Source organism: Ananas comosus, linkage group 15, assembly GCF_001540865.1.
Source record: "Ananas comosus cultivar F153 linkage group 15, ASM154086v1, whole genome shotgun sequence".
In the NCBI taxonomy this organism is placed as follows: Eukaryota; Viridiplantae; Streptophyta; class Magnoliopsida; order Poales; family Bromeliaceae; genus Ananas; species Ananas comosus.
The window spans coordinates 9,410,262-9,426,391 of NC_033635.1; the positions used below are offsets into that span (position 1 = coordinate 9,410,262).

The following is a 16,130-nucleotide window of genomic DNA, read 5'->3' on the forward strand; positions in this document are numbered from 1 at the left end:
GTAGCTACTCTGTGTAGAAGAGGAGTCGGATGTAATCTTTTCTTATTTAATAAATCTTATTTTACCCGCATATTTTTCTCTTTTATGATTGTATCAGTTTCTGCTGAGGAGACGGATTTATGGTAAAAATCCGATTTGACGCTTCCGTTGCAGAATCCCAACAATCGGTACCGGATCCACAGCAGTCGGTATCGAAGCGGATTGCGGATTCACAAGATTCGGTATCGGGGCGAGTACCGGATTCCCAACATACCTTTCACATTAAAATTTGCTTTGCTGGCATTGGGTCAAACCAAATCAAGCATGTTCATGCTGGATCGGACGATTATTTTGTTCTCTAAATAGAATAGATTAAACTCATTAATTTAAAGTAGAACCAAACAGACCATATTTTATTGAAATACATATTTTGAAGTGAAAGTTTCATCAGATAATTTTATCTCTCTTTGTATAAGAGTTTGGTGCTTACTCACTTAACGTGATCTTAGAGTCTAATCCAAAACTATCACACAGTAATTAGCAAACTTAAATTTTGTTAGAACAAAACCGCAACGAATAATCCGATTGTGATAAAATCTAACTAATTTTGTGATTAAATAAATAAAATTTACTTACCGATAATCGCTAAATTTTAAAAATAAATTGTGGAAGAAGAATATTAACAAATTGATCCGGAAGCGTGCGAGGCACTGTCCTAAGGCGTATTCCCGTCCTTCGTGCGGGATTAATCGAAAACACCACCCCAAGATACGACCGGTACTCCTCCTCCTACGGACACGAACGCGGAAGAGGTTGACGGAGCTTCTTTCAACACCCAATGATAGAGGATCAAATAAAGTGAATTAAGCTTAAAAATTAAAAGGGAACTCTCGAAATTATCTCTTTTCACTGTGTTCTCCTTAGTAGTGTTCATCATATAAATATCCATATAGGAGTACACTATGGGCTCGTTCGGCTCCGTAGCCCGCCCCGCGTGATCCGCAATCGCGCGTAACGACGCGCGCACTCGCGGGTAACGTCCGCACCATTCACAGACTCCACTTCGAACGGCTGTAAAGAATTAATAAAATTAAATAAAATATATATATAATAAATAAATGTAAATAAATAAATAATTAGAAAATTTTGGGTTTTTCCAACAAATTTGACATAATTGGGTTTAGATTGAAGCTGGAATAATCCAAACTCGACTTGGGATAACATGCTTCTATTTTAAGTTCACTGTTGTCAGAAATTGTTAAATCAAAATGCTTATAGTATCCATTGATGATCTCCTATAGATTTATAGGGTATCAGAAACTCATGTGGCATTTTAGACGATGCCTATCTGGTCGTGCCGATAGAGCAGCGCAGCATTTGGTTATTGCAGTTTGTATGTGTGTTTTCATACGCAACAGCAAAATACTGCGAATTTAAAATGCTCCAAATCTATTAGTCGTGCACTGCAGCTCGCCAGGCCATTCACTAACTAAGGCTTAGTTTGGTATTGAGGTCTATCTAACGCTATTAGATTAAATGGAGTTGAAGAAAAAGTATATAGGGATATGCTTCTGCGTTCTCCGGTGGGACCGCAGAAAATATATCGTAACCGATTCATCACAATATACGGAATACAATATTACGTACGGAAACAAACAGAATATTTTCCCATCATCGTTTCTCACTGCACGTAACGCAATCTCCCCACAATCCCAAACGAAGCCTAAGTCGAGCTGGAATGTTATCATTAGCAAATGGGCTCTATTCCCATCTATTTATTTTTGACGATGAAGTCTCCAAATCGACGATCGGTATCGTTGATTATAATCTATACCACTTAGAACATTTAGAAATCAAATTTCAAATATTTTCGACATCATTGAGCTAATGATCAAAGGATTTCAAAATTTGTAATGTTTAATTGTCAATATGAGACATTTTCTCATTTAACGGCGTAAAAATATCCAAATCAATTCAATTTTGGTTAGAAAATAATTTAAACTATTTTAAAGAAGATCTATACTCTTGATCTTGATTATAAGACTCCTATCATTGCTTTTTAAAAAATATTTATTTTTAATCATACATTTTTATATCCACTTGACAGACAAGAGAATAATATCGAAAAAATATAAAATTTAATTTATAAATGCTTCAAGTGGCATAGATCATATTCAACAATACTAATCGTCGATTTAGAATCTCCATCATAAAAAATGAATGGGTGGCAACGAAGCCCTTTTGCGATTAACAACAATATTCCAGCTCAACTCTCTCTCTCTCTCTCTCTCTATATTATATATATTAAACATTTGTAGGCGAAGATTTAACCCAAAATCTAAGTCCTATTCGAATTCATCCCAGCCTAGTCTAGGCTCAGGTAAGCTAAAGGATAGTAGCGAATAGCAGTATAGACAAAAAAAAAAAAAAAAAAAAAAAAAAAAAAAAGATTATTACAAAACCACCAACAGATAATCTGATTGATAGATATTCATCGTTCTCAAGCAATAGGCCTTGTATTTAAGTCGTCCCATTAATTATACATAGGAAGTTAGATGTCAGCGCCGTAATGTCCTTCTCTTTTACTTTAGTATAATTAAATCGATATATGAAATCAAAATTTGAGATATAAAATCAACCTACTAGAAGTCGATCTTCCCATGACAATGTCTTATTATTATTATTATTATTATTATTTCTTGATCATAAATATAAAATATAGGTTCAACTAATGTGACGCCTCATTTTCCAAAAAGATCACCCATATATTATAAGGCTAAATCTCTTAATCCGACTATAATATTTTAGGCGGTAACTAGATTCAAGAAATTAAAAAAATTAAACGTGTTGAGACTAGAATAGTTCTAGAATGAATGACCTTCTGAAAAATAGAACATTACAATTAAAGACATATGAGTCTGGTTGGCTGATCGGGCCAATAATGGATGAACTCTGAATATAAGAAGCATATATGGGGTCATACTTTGGCCCGTTGGACTCAGAAGTGAATCTTCTTTTCCCCTGTGGGGTGGAGTTAGGGCCACAATTTTAAAACTAATTCTTAACCTACCCAGACTCGGCCCGACGATAGATCGATTTGACGGATTGGGTCTGGCGTAATCCGACCCGTCCCGACACGGCCCTAACCCAGCCCATTTACACATTCGCACTTGACCGCGATCGATTATCTATCCTACTTATAATAAGCAAGATATAAGAAATTAAACAAGTGATCACCTGTTCACTATTTGCGTCTTTTCTAGATTTCTAATGGTGATGTCATTGGAGAGTCTCTGGTCTGAAGATTTTGGTGATGACATCAACTTCGCCTGGGATAGATGGATAGCTAGGGATGGATCGCAGTCTAAGAGTACTAAGCTACTCGGCCTAGTACTCTGTTGGTGGGTATCGTGGGATATCAGGAACGGGCTAAGCTACTTGGCCTAGTACCCTGTTGGTGGGAATTGTGGGATATCAGGAATGGTGCGATTTTAGAAATATCCAGCCGAACCCACACCTAGTAGCCTACAAGATTAAATAGTCGACGGTCCTTTGGGCGCAGTTATTTTCAGCAAATCTGCACAGCTATAATCAGTAGTAGGTTTTTTTTTTTTTTTTTTTCGCGCACCCTCTACGAGGCCTATGCTGCCTCACCCCTATCGCTTAATTCATCCTTATAATGAATGAAGCTAATAGCGGACTACCCTTTCCTCAAAATTAAAAAAAAAGAAAAAGAGCATAAGAAAACAGCAATTACTTAGACTACAAACGGTGATTTATTAATTTTTACGGTATATCATGAGCAAAACACTATGTAGAAACAAAGTTTCACAAAGCCACTCACAAAACCTTATTTAGTATCTCACTAAACGATACAACATATATGTAAAACTAGGTCCTTTGAAATTTTAACTCTCTCTGCATATCTCTCTCTCTCTCTCTCTCTCTCTCTCGGATCTCTTTCGGAGTTGTCCGATCAGGCGGCGATGGCCGCGATCTTCATACCGGACTGGCAGTGGCCGGGGAAGGTGCAGATGAAGTAGTTGCGGCCGCGGGCGAGCGTGATGCGGTCGTTGCCCGACGTGTACGTCCTCGACCCCCTCGGCGCCTTGCAGCTGTTGTAGCCGGCCGCGTTGACGGCCACGACGTTATGCGCCGACGGGCTGTACTTGAAAACTGCAGTATATATATATACAAACCATGAGCACAGCCAAAATATTCAGCATGAGTACGAAGTACTATTTAGGTTGGGTGTCGGTGCATGGGTACAGATATCTGAAATATTATATGTTCTCAAATCCGGACACGGCGGGTTAATTTATCCGATACTGAACAGAGATGGTTTCGAATCTAGTGTAAAATACAAATTTTATCTGTATTCGATCCGAATCCGAACTGTTTTTATATTGTATAATATATATATAAAAATATTTAATAGTATATTTGAATTTATATCTTTAAATTTTAGATTTTAATATAATATGTTTTGAAATATGTTAAAAAAAACAATTATTCCGGGTTTTTAATTAGGTTCGATTTTAGATATGTATTTTTAAAATTCGTAGAATTTAAATAAAAATTTGGTTTTCGAGTTGGAGTCCGTAGTTGTTAAAACCTCGCCTGAATCCGACCCGTTAACGTCTCTATGCTTACGCAATGTTTGGTCGGCTTCTGACGCTGTGTCAGTAAAAAGCAGGGCCAGTTGTACCATTTGGATGGATTTTTTTTTTTTTTTTTTTTTTTTTTTTAAGTTAATATGTATGGAGACACCTTTAAGCATAGGCTATTCTGAAATAGCCCTCTCCACTTTCTTTTTTTTTTATTTTTTTGATTGAGACCCTTTCAACTTTAGATTATTTTTATCTTTGTTTGCTAATCAGAGAATCTGTAAAACTATTTTTATCTTTGTTTGCTAATCAGAGAATCTGTAAAAGAGTTTTGCGAAAAAAACTAGCTTTTGATCTGTTTTACATGGAACTAAACATGCTCTATCTTTCACCAATTTTTTTTTTTCAAATTTATTTATTTTTTTAGTTACTAATTATTAATTGGCCGTGATTTTATTTGATAAAAAGCCATTAATGTCATTAATCTCTAATTTTTCGATAAAATTACTTAATTCTAATAGAAAATAAATAATACCCTTTTTTTTATTTTTTTTGGTTAGTGCTTCTTTAGTGGAGTGTTGTGTGCAAAACAGAGTAAAGCTTTACGAACCAAAAAAAAAAAGAAAAAAAAAAAAAAAGAAAAAAAAAATCAAGCGCTTACCAGCTTCTAAGTAGTACATAGTTTCTAAAAATAATTTCATAAGAAATAAAAAAAAAAATAAATAATGTTTCTTTAAATAGCTCTGCTCTAATAATATTATAGTAAAAACTCCATTCGCACTAGACAGATTAAAACTTATGTCCGTAAAAGTGCTATATAAATAGATCATGTTAAAAAAAAAACAAGCACGCAGATTGAAGATAGGTCATCATTTCTACTTGCCAGCATAGTGCGACACATGCACTTTTTATATTTGCCGAACGTCAATCTATTACTTTTCGAAGTGCAAAGCTTATGAAAAGAGTAAACTTTAAATATCACCTCTGTCATTTCACGCTTTCTCACTTTAATACAACGTGGTTTAAAGCGCTTTTGTAATGTCCTGTGGTTTCGTTTTTCTTTTTTTGTGAGCGCCTCCGTTAACTCTTTGCTAAATCCTATGTAAAAAATTTCATATACCTCATCTGTAGTTCATCAAACATTTGTAGTTCATCAAACATTCACTTTAGTATTCTGTGATTTATCGAATTTTCACTTTAGTACCTTTTGGCTTTAATTTTATCACCGATGAATTTAACGAAAAAATTAACGGAGGGGATAACGAAAAGAAAAAAATAAAATCACAGGATATAAAAGTGATACAATTTAAACTATGTGATATTAAAGTGAGAGAGCGCGAAACCACAGAAATGGTATTTGAAATTTTTTTTTTATGAAAAAAAAAGAAGTGGGGCCGAACAGACACTTACCGAGCACGTCGCCAGCCCTGAAGCGCTTGCCCCTGACCCAGCCGGCCATGTTGAAGGTCCAGCCGCTGCGGTCGCCGACGGTGTAGACGGCCGCCTCCGCGACCTCGCCTTGGATGAGGATGAAGCACAGAAGCACTGCCAGGCCAAGCCTAACTGCTGCTCTGTTCTCAGCACTGCCCCTTCCCTGAGCCATCCCCCTCTCTTTCTCTCTCTAGATCTCTCTAGCTAATTAAACACCAAACACAGATATAGAGAGAGAAAATGAGCCCAAAGGATTGTGTTGGGCTAGGAAGAGAATGGTGGGTTTTATAGAGGGATCATAGTGGAGTGTGTGCATGCATGGTGGGTCCCCCACAAATTGGCAAGCAAGCATATATATATATNTAGTGCTTCTTTAGTGGAGTGTTGTGTGCAAAACAGAGTAAAGCTTTACGAACCAAAAAAAAAAAAAAAAAAAATCAAGCTTCTACCAGCTTCTAAGTAGTACATAGTTTTTTAAAAAATTTCATAAGAAATAAAAAAAAATTAGATAATGTTTCTTTAAATAGCTCTGCTCTAATAATATTATAGTAAAAACTCCATTCGCATTAGCCAGATTAAAACTTATGTCCGTAAAAATACTATATAAATAGATCATGTTAAAAAAAAACAAGCACGCAGATTGAAGCTAGGTCATCATTTCCATGCACTTTCTATATTTGCCGAACGTCCTTCTACTACTTTTCGAAGTGCAAAGTTTATGAAAAGGATAAACTTTAAATATCACCTATGTGGTTTCACGCTTTCTCACTTTAATACAACGTGGTTTAAAGCGCTTTTGTAATGTCCTGTGGTTTCGTTTTTCTTTTTTTGTGAGCGCCTCCGTTAACTCTTTGCTAAATCATATGTAAAAAATTTCATTTACCTTATCTGTAGTTCATCGAATATTCACTTTAGTATTCTGTAGTTTATCGAATTTTCACTTTAGTACCTTCTGGCTTTAATTTTATCACCGATTAATTTAATAAAAAAATTAACGGAGATGATAATAAAAAGAGAAAAATAAAATCACGGATTATGAAAGTGATGCATTTTAAACACGTGATATTAAGGTGAGAAAACGCGAAACTATATATAGGATGATATTTGATGTTTTTTTTTCTATGAAAATAAAAAAAAAAGTGGGGCCGAACAGACACTTACCGAGCACGTCGCCAGCCCTGAAGCGCTTGCCCCTGACCCAGCCGGCCACGTTGAAGGTCCAGCCGCTGCGGTCGCCGACGGTGTAGACGGCCGCCTCCGCGACCTCGCCTTGGATGAGGATGAAGCACAGAAGCACTGCCAGGCCAAGCCTAACTGCTGCTCTGTTCTCAGCACTGCCCCTTCCCTGAGCCATCCCCCCCTCTTTTTCTCTCTCTAGATCTCTCTAGCTAATTAAACACCAAACACAGATATAGAGAGAGAAAATGACCCCAAAGGATTGTGTTGGGCTAGGAAGAGAATGGTGGGTTTTATAGAGGGATCATAGTGGAGTGTGTGCATGCATGGTGGGTCCCCCACAAATTGGCAAGCATATAGAATCCGGCTATGGTGTTTGTAAAAGTACCAAGCACTTGGTACTTGTAAGTTTTTTACCGTTAGATCTACGTCTTTAATCATTTTCAACCATTAGATTATGCTATTCAACCAACTACCCACTCAACCGTAGGGGACCACATCATTCTAACTGTACATCCCTTAATCCAAGAGCGGAAAACAACCGTAGGGACCCACATCATCCTAACTGCACATTCCTTAACATCCCTTAATCCAAAGGCTGAAAACTTATAAGTACTAATAACTTGATACTTTTAAAAGTATAGGAGCTCAATTTTATATATATATATATATAATATATCACACAGGTCCCTAACTCTTTAAATAATTATAAGCAAGGAGTAAATTCTACTTTTCCGCGTCAAGCTTTAAAATGCGCGACACTTCGGTCGGTAAACTTTAATTTTTTTATTGTAGTTTTTTGCTCAAATTTTTTAAACTGTTACAATTAAGTTCGGCAACTTAATTTAATCCGCGAATACTGATATTTCATTTAAGTTGTGATGATTTGACATTTTAATAGCTGTCATGTTATATATTACAATACTATCACATCACGGCTCGATCAATTCCATTTTTACTCATCAAGCTTTAAAAAGCGTGACGCTAGCGCGGTAAACTTTAATTCATTATAATTTGTCTTGCTCAAGCTTTCTAAACTGTTGCAATTAAATCCGGCAACTTAATTTAATCGACTGATACTAATGTATTATTGAAGTTGCAGCGATATGGCATTTTAATAACCTGTCGTGTTATCTATTACAATACTGTCACATCGCTACTCAATCAGTTAAATTAAACAATACGGCTTAATTACAATAATTTAAAAAATTTGAACCAAAAACCAGAATAAATTAAAATCGGAGGGCCCCAAAGTGTCACGAAAGTTTGAGAACCGAAAGTGCAATTTAGCCTTTTAAAAATCTTCTGATAATTTTTCTTCTCATATAAATTTTTGGATTTTGGATTTCTTATTTTATAAATAAAATCCTTGTGTAACATTTTTATAATCATCCATTTAAATTTTATTGCCATTTTCGTTTTCTCGCTCGTGTAAAATACTTTATCCCTTAATTTAATGCACTTCAGATTAGTATCAAATTTAAATAAGGAAATTAATGGCACTAATAAAGGAATAAAAGTTTAAGGAGTTTTCTCATATTATCTGAAAAGTTAGGGACCTATATTTAAGCTTGTCGGTTTGAAAAGTAATAGATATAAATGAAACTGGCCAACTACCCACAAAGAGCCATTATTTTTGACTAGAGAGGACCATTATGAACACTTTTTTTCCACCATTCTAATTTAATAAAATTATAGTACTAGTCCCTAAACTTCTTTAAAAGTTCATTTTGATCCCTGAACTTTTTGAAAATTATTTTACTTTAGTTAGACGTAATATTAAATAAAAGACTTACTGCATATAACATATTAACCCAATATAAAGTTAATTTTTATATAACTTTCTGTAAACTTATCGAATAGTGAATATATTCTTATAAAATTCAACTTTTCATATTTATTTCCTGCCAAACTTTTTTTTAAACTCTTTTTTATTTTACTTCTATTTTTTAAACTTTAAACTTTTCTCTTTATTTGTATCTTTTTTTCTCTCTCGTACCCTTTTTCTTACCTTTCTAATGGAATGATATGACAAGAACCTTTGGCTCTCGTCTTACTTTAAGAAAAAGAAAAAAAATTATTTCCTGTAAAAGTTCAGTGATATTTATATTTGCTTCACTGGTTTGTTACCGTTATTGTATTGTTTATTTTCTATCAGAAGATAAGTGAAATAATATTTTTGTAATCACAAATATGTCAAAAGTCCCAATTGTTAGAATTACGGAGAAATGTTCTCCCAAAAATTCGCAACGGTCATTTTCTTTCTTTCTACCCTCGCAAATAATATAAAAAGGGTAAAAAGGTTAATTTATCTCATTCATTAATCAGGATTAAGAATTTTATCTATGGTTAACTATATTTTTTAACGGATCCTAACAGCAGTGGTATAGTTGAAACAATTAGAATTTTTATAGAAATAAATATAAAAATTGAACTTTATAGAAATATATTTACTATTTGATATGTTTATAGAGAGTTGTATGTAATTAACTAATGTAACTTAACGAATGGCCTAGAATTAAATATGATATGAGACATCCAGAATTAATTAATAAATAATGTGTGAATATAAAAATGCACAATGTGCAAGCAATAATTTGTTTCTTTTATAATAAATAAGAACATGAAATGAAGAGTTATGTTATTATACTATCGATAGTATCAAGCACTTGATACTATCAAGTTTTCAGCCGTTGGATCAAAGAATGTACAGTTCGGATTGTAGTGAATTTTTAGAATTGAAAAAAATGATTGATTGAATAATATAATCTAACAAATTGAAATAATTAAAAAATAAATTTAACAATAGAAAACTCGATTGCCGGAATCCTACTTTTAAGATTTGCCACTTATCAGTGAACCACTCATAAAGTTACATAAACAACCATATACTAGCTGTAAGATTTTCACCCCACTGATTCAAAGGATATTATTTTTTGACTAGTCTAATCAAATTTTTTTTAGTATTAAAAATTCAAAAAGAGTTTTCTGAATTGTAGAATAAATAAGGTATAAGATTTATACTTGTGTATAGATGTACAGGTTGTATTTTCTTTATCCCTTGAAGTTACAAACTTTAATATTATAAATCCTACTTGTCAGATTACGAGTGCTAACTATTAATCTGAAAAGCTTGAACCATTAGAAAGATCCAACCAATTCACTTAAAACGTATAATTACAACGCCTATGGGTTTCGACTGCGACTCGATCCAACCAACCTAACGCAACTTCAAATATGACTCGACCTAACCCAGTTTCACGCCATTTCGAACATGACTCGGTCCAACCTGCCGTCCCGTCACGCCATTTCGAATATGACTCGATCCAACTTGCCGTTCCGTCACAAGGTAAAATACTGGTCCCATTTAAACCAACACCTACCATGTATTATGATAAGATTCACTAGGTTTATACACAGGAGAGATGGGTACATGCATGTGAATGAGAAGAGAGGGAAGAGGAGTCAAAGAGGACAGAGCAAAGTGGGAAGAAGCTTTAAATTTGGAGCCAGGTGCACAGGTAGGGAGAGTTAAGATGAGGGTGCAGTACTGTTATTAGTTAAAAGGGATTCAATAATAAGAGCAATGCTCTCCTTACAATCCATTTTGCGTTGTAATCTGTACAATCGTTTTATCCAAAATCATTTATTTCTCTACTCATCTTATTTGTTTTTTTTACAAGAAAAAAAAAAAAACTAAAATTCAAAAGGATATAGTAAACCCTACAACTTTTCCGATAAGAGATTGCAGAGATTATAACCTTTTTTGGTTATAGAGTTAGTATTTCTCTATTAATAAAGGATAAAATATACAGATTTTTTTTTGAACTCTAGCTTTTTCATAAATACAAGTCTAAACTTCTAATCTTAACAATTAAATAACATAAACTTTATTAAATAGTTCGATAAGCTCCTCTCTTTAAGTGACTTTCGAATTATATAGATGTTTTATTCGGATGTTAATCTCATAAAAATTTTAAATATAAGAAGTTATTTTTTTCTATTCCAATTTAGTCGTATGCAATACATGTTGGAACAATTCTCGCAATGAAAATCTAATTGTGATTTAAATCTAATTAAATTTGTGATAAAATTAATAAACTCAACTTACATATAATTTTTAAATCTAAATAAAGATTTTGATTGATCCGGAAGCATGCGAGGCACTGCCCTAAGACGTATTTCCGTCCTTGCGTGCGGAATTAATCGGAAATAACACTCCAAGGTACGACCGGAATTTCTCCTCCTACGAGCACGATCGTGAAAGAGATTGACGGAGACTCTTTCAGCACCCTATGATAAAGAGAATCAAATAAATTTAAAATATAGTAATAAAATTTTGTTCTCTTTCTTTCTCTACAATGTTCATTATAAATGAACTATAGACAATGGCCTACATATAGGCCTTCGGATTCCAAGAATCCAAGGAGAGTGGAAACAAACGTTTCCAACTAATTAATTCATCTAATTAATTGTAATAAATAATAATAAATGGTAATGAATGAGAATAATTATAAAATTAAATGATTTTTAGAGATTTTGAATTTTTCACCAACAATCTCCCACAAAATTCAAAATCACAAAATAAGAATTAAACAAATAAATAAATAAATCATCGGGTATTTATACTATGCAATAGGCGAGGTGTTTTTAAGAGACTTAATCCCACTTAGTGTAAATAGTTTTCATCAGAAGAAATCGGAGTGAACCAGATTTTGAACTACGTTCCTTTGACTCTAACTTCGACTACCACACACACAGTACAGAATTCTCCGTTGCGGGTCTGTGCATTAATGACCATGCACAGTACCTTGATTTTTCATAAGAGTTTCTATGGATAACCCATATCACATAGCCGCGGCCACATACGGATACTCTTATATAGGTGGTTTTCTCCAGAGATGTGTGTAGAGTCACATCTCGCGAAAATTATCGCATTGGATCCCATTAAGAGCTATCAGCTCAACCTTAACCACTACACAGAGCACTACTCACCATAGGAATGAGATTGGAGCTAAAGCACCTTTATAAAATTTGTAGAAAGTGTTCTTTGGCCAACCTGATAGTTTGTTTTTACCACATTGAACCTTCTTCAAGAGATTTCCTATCACAAAAGTTGGGTTCCCACTGCAGGAAGGCTCTTTACGGGCAAAATTCCATCATCCTCGATGACTCCAGGACTTTAGTCCTATTCAGGCCTTTCGTCAAGCAATCTGCAAGGTTCTAATCAGATTTGATAAAACTCAAATAATAATATCATCATGAAAGGTTAGTCATCTAATAGATTTCTATTTCAATTTAATATATCTGTTAATTTTAGAATTTACCAATTTCATTTACAAGCTAAACATTAGAAAAATGAAATCATTAGAGCAATTATAATATTAAAATTTATCAGTCTGATAAAAGAGCTCCCCCACAAGTTCTAAGGTACACCAAACTTTAACAATCAAAACATTAACAATGTTTAATTGAGTTTGGTTAAGTAGCAAGTTAATGGACCAAACTTATTTGATTTTAACTAATTACTTTTAAGTAAATAATAATGATAGAATCACAATATACTGCAATCAGCTAATAAAATTTTGAATTAAGAAACGAAGCAAGCATGAATATTTGATTCTACAGGTAAGATGTGCCAAGTTAAATATTTTACCAAGCCGGCTGCGGGTTAAAGTCCCACTTAAGCAGTTTTTTTTTTTTTTTTTCTTTTCACCAAATAGATTTTACAATAGCAATGACTTCAAAAACCATACACAGTGAAAATAATTTCTTTTTTAAAAAAATTGCAAACATAATTAAGAAATTACAGCAACAGTAAAAGAATGAAACGTAAAAAATGGTTGTGATTGTTAGGGGTGAAAATTTAAAATTGCTAATGTTGAAACTGTGGGTTCGAATCCCACTTGAAGCAATTTATTATTATTTTTTTAAACCAAATAAATTTTACTGTAGTGAAAACTCAAAACGCCTTACACAGTAAAATTATTTTACTGTAACAAAAGCTTATTTTTTTTTCCGAAAAACGGTATATATATAAATTAAACTTTAAGAAAACCCATATACTTAAAAATCTTTTACTGTAGCAAACTTGTTTATCTTCTTTTTTTTTTTTTTTTTTTTTTTTTTTTTTTTTTTTTTCAAAAGTTACAAAACAGTATATGTATTTGCACTGGAAAACTCTACTGTAGCTTTTTTTTTTTCAAAATAGCTACAGTAAAAGCTTTTTTTTAATAAAATAATCACTAAATAAAATATACTTTAAACAAGAAATTACATAATACGCAATTACAAGTTAAAGTGCTAATTCCAAAAAAAAATTTATATTTGAATGCCAATCATACAAATAAGTTAACAAGTAAATTATATACATATAAAATTAATTTAATACGGATTAGCATTCGTTAGACTATTAGATTTTTAATCACAATTAGATTGGGATTTACGCCTTAGATTGTTGGAATAATTACCGCAACGAAAATCTAATTATGATTTAAATCTAATTAAATTTATGATAAAATTAATAAAATCAACTTACAGATAATTATAAATCCAAATAAAGATTTTGATTGATCTGGAAGCGTGCGACACACTGCCCTAAGGTGTATTTCCGTTCTTACGTGCGGAATTAATCGAAAATAATACCGCAAGATACGACCGGAATTTCTCCTCCTGCGACCACGATCGTGAAGGAGATTGACGGAGACTCTTTCACACCCGATGATAAAAAGAATCCAATAAATTTAAAATAGAAATAAATTTTTGTTTTCTTTCTTTCTCTACAATGTTCATTATAAATGAACTGTAGACAATGGCGGATTCCCCGAATCCAAGGAGAGTGGAAACAAACGTTTCCAACTAATTAATTCATCTAATTAATTGTGATAAATAATAATAAATGGTAATGAATGAGAATAATTATAAAATTATATGATATTTAGAGATTTTAGATTTTTCACCAACAATACATACGACTAAAATGATTGTGTAACTAATAACTTTAATTGAGGAAGCGAACCTCAGTATCTGATAAAGTTCAATATAATTGTCAAAATTAAAAGTTTAAGTAACTATTTATTAATTAAAGAGCCAACGATCAAATTTAGTGAAATAACAAACAACGTCGAGAAAACACTTAGGCGTGTTTGGTTCGCTTCTTTTTCACCCTGGAATCGGAATCGGAATGGATAAATCCGTTTGTGGGTGTTTGGTACGCGGGAGTTCCATTCCGATTCTGATTCCCGAGTGGAATGGGAATCCCCCAATCACCTCTTTTTTCAATCCGGCCTAGGAGACCGGATTGAAAGTTGAATCCGGACGGAATGGATATTTATTCGGATTAAATTTATTTTTTCAACTTTTTAATTAAAATATGAGTTAAAATTTTAAAATTAAATATATAATTTTAAATTTTAATTTAAACTTAAATTAAAAATTAAAATTTAATCAAGTATTTCGAATCTAACTTATGAATTTGAATTTAAATTAAATTTTAATTTATATAAAATGTTATTCAAATTTTATTTCAAACTTAAATTAAATTTATGTATTCAAATTAAAATTTAAATTGTAATTTTAAATTTGAATTTGAATAAATCAAAATTTAGTTTCATATTTTAAATTATCCACTCAACTTCAAAGTTTAATTTTTTTTAAAAAATAGATTTAAAATTTTGACATTATTTCAAAATTTTGATGTAAATTTTTAATATTTAATTTTTAATTTGAATTTAAATTAATATATTATAAAGATAATGTTAGTATATTAATTTGATTACGTTTTTTATATCCACCTGAACCAAACACCGACAATGGGAATGATTTATTCCGATTCCGATTCAGGTGATGAACCAAACAGAATTAGGTAATGAGTCATTCCGATTCCGATTCCAGCTTATTTTGATTCCGATTCCGATTTCGATTCCGACTTCGAACCAAACGTGCCCTAGATTTATGGGTTAATTTCACACAGCTCTTTGTAAACATATTGACTAGTAAATATATATCCTTATAAATTTCAAACTTTTTATATTTGTTTCTACAAAACTTTAGTGATATTCATATTTGTCCCTCTTACTTGTTACTGTTAGAGTACTGTTTATTTTTTAATACAAGATAAGTAAAATAATATTTTTGTCATCATAATAGTATCTCTTCAAAAATTAGAATTATACCGAAATATTCTTCCAGTCATCTTCTTTTTTTCTACCATCACAAATAATATAAAAGGGGTAAAAAAAATAATTTATCTCATTCACTAATCAGGATTAAGTATTTTATCTATGTTTAACTATATTTTTTTAACGGATCTTAACAACGGATGTATATTTGAAAAAGTTAGAATTTTCACGGCAATAAATATGAAAAGTTAAAATTTGTAGGAATTTATTAACTGAAATCATGTAATTTCCCCTTTTAAAGTAAATAAAAGTTAAAGGGATTCTTTTCAGAATCACCTCTAGTTGAGAGGGTCTCAACACATTTTTTCTCTGTATATATTATTACTACATGCAATGATCTAAAAATCTGGCTCGAAGTAGTTGGTTCGACCAGTCCGATTGTGATCCAGTTTGTAATGCAGTTCGGCTCAACTCTTTCAATCCGATAACTTGAAAAATTGTATTGATCCGTTCAAACCAGCAATTCAACCATCGAATCGATGAACCATTCCGATTTTAATCAGACTGGGCAGATTTTTTGATCAAGTCATATTAAAATCTAACAACTTAAAATCAATTTAACTAAGGTTATTTTCTATTAACGCGTATTAGACTTATAAAAAGTAGGTTTAGAAATATCTATATCTATATAAAAATTAAGTATGATATATAATAATTAAATATTTATGACGTTATATTGATGTCACTGCTCCAATTCGTATGGTTGACCCACTGGTTGAACCAAGGACCCTTAATTTAGTAATATTTGCGCTTAGCT

The 16,130-nt window shown here is 32.5% G+C and overlaps 1 protein-coding gene across 2 annotated transcripts; it reads right to left on the minus strand.

Annotated features, from left to right (window-relative positions):
• Positions 3,733 to 7,441, minus strand: LOC109721105 (basic blue protein-like). 2 transcript variants are annotated; one of them, XM_020248523.1, is made up of 2 exons: positions 7,179 to 7,441; positions 3,733 to 4,155 (listed from the first exon to the last, which is right to left on the minus strand). In XM_020248523.1, the coding sequence occupies exons 1-2, from the start codon at positions 7,369 to 7,371 to the stop codon at positions 3,956 to 3,958; spliced, it is 393 nt and encodes a 130-aa protein (XP_020104112.1). In that variant the 5' UTR covers positions 7,372 to 7,441; the 3' UTR covers positions 3,733 to 3,955. The 2 variants fall into 2 exon arrangements, with proteins under 2 accessions (XP_020104112.1, XP_020104111.1); XM_020248522.1 differs by lacking the exon at positions 7,179 to 7,441 and adding an exon at positions 5,997 to 6,262.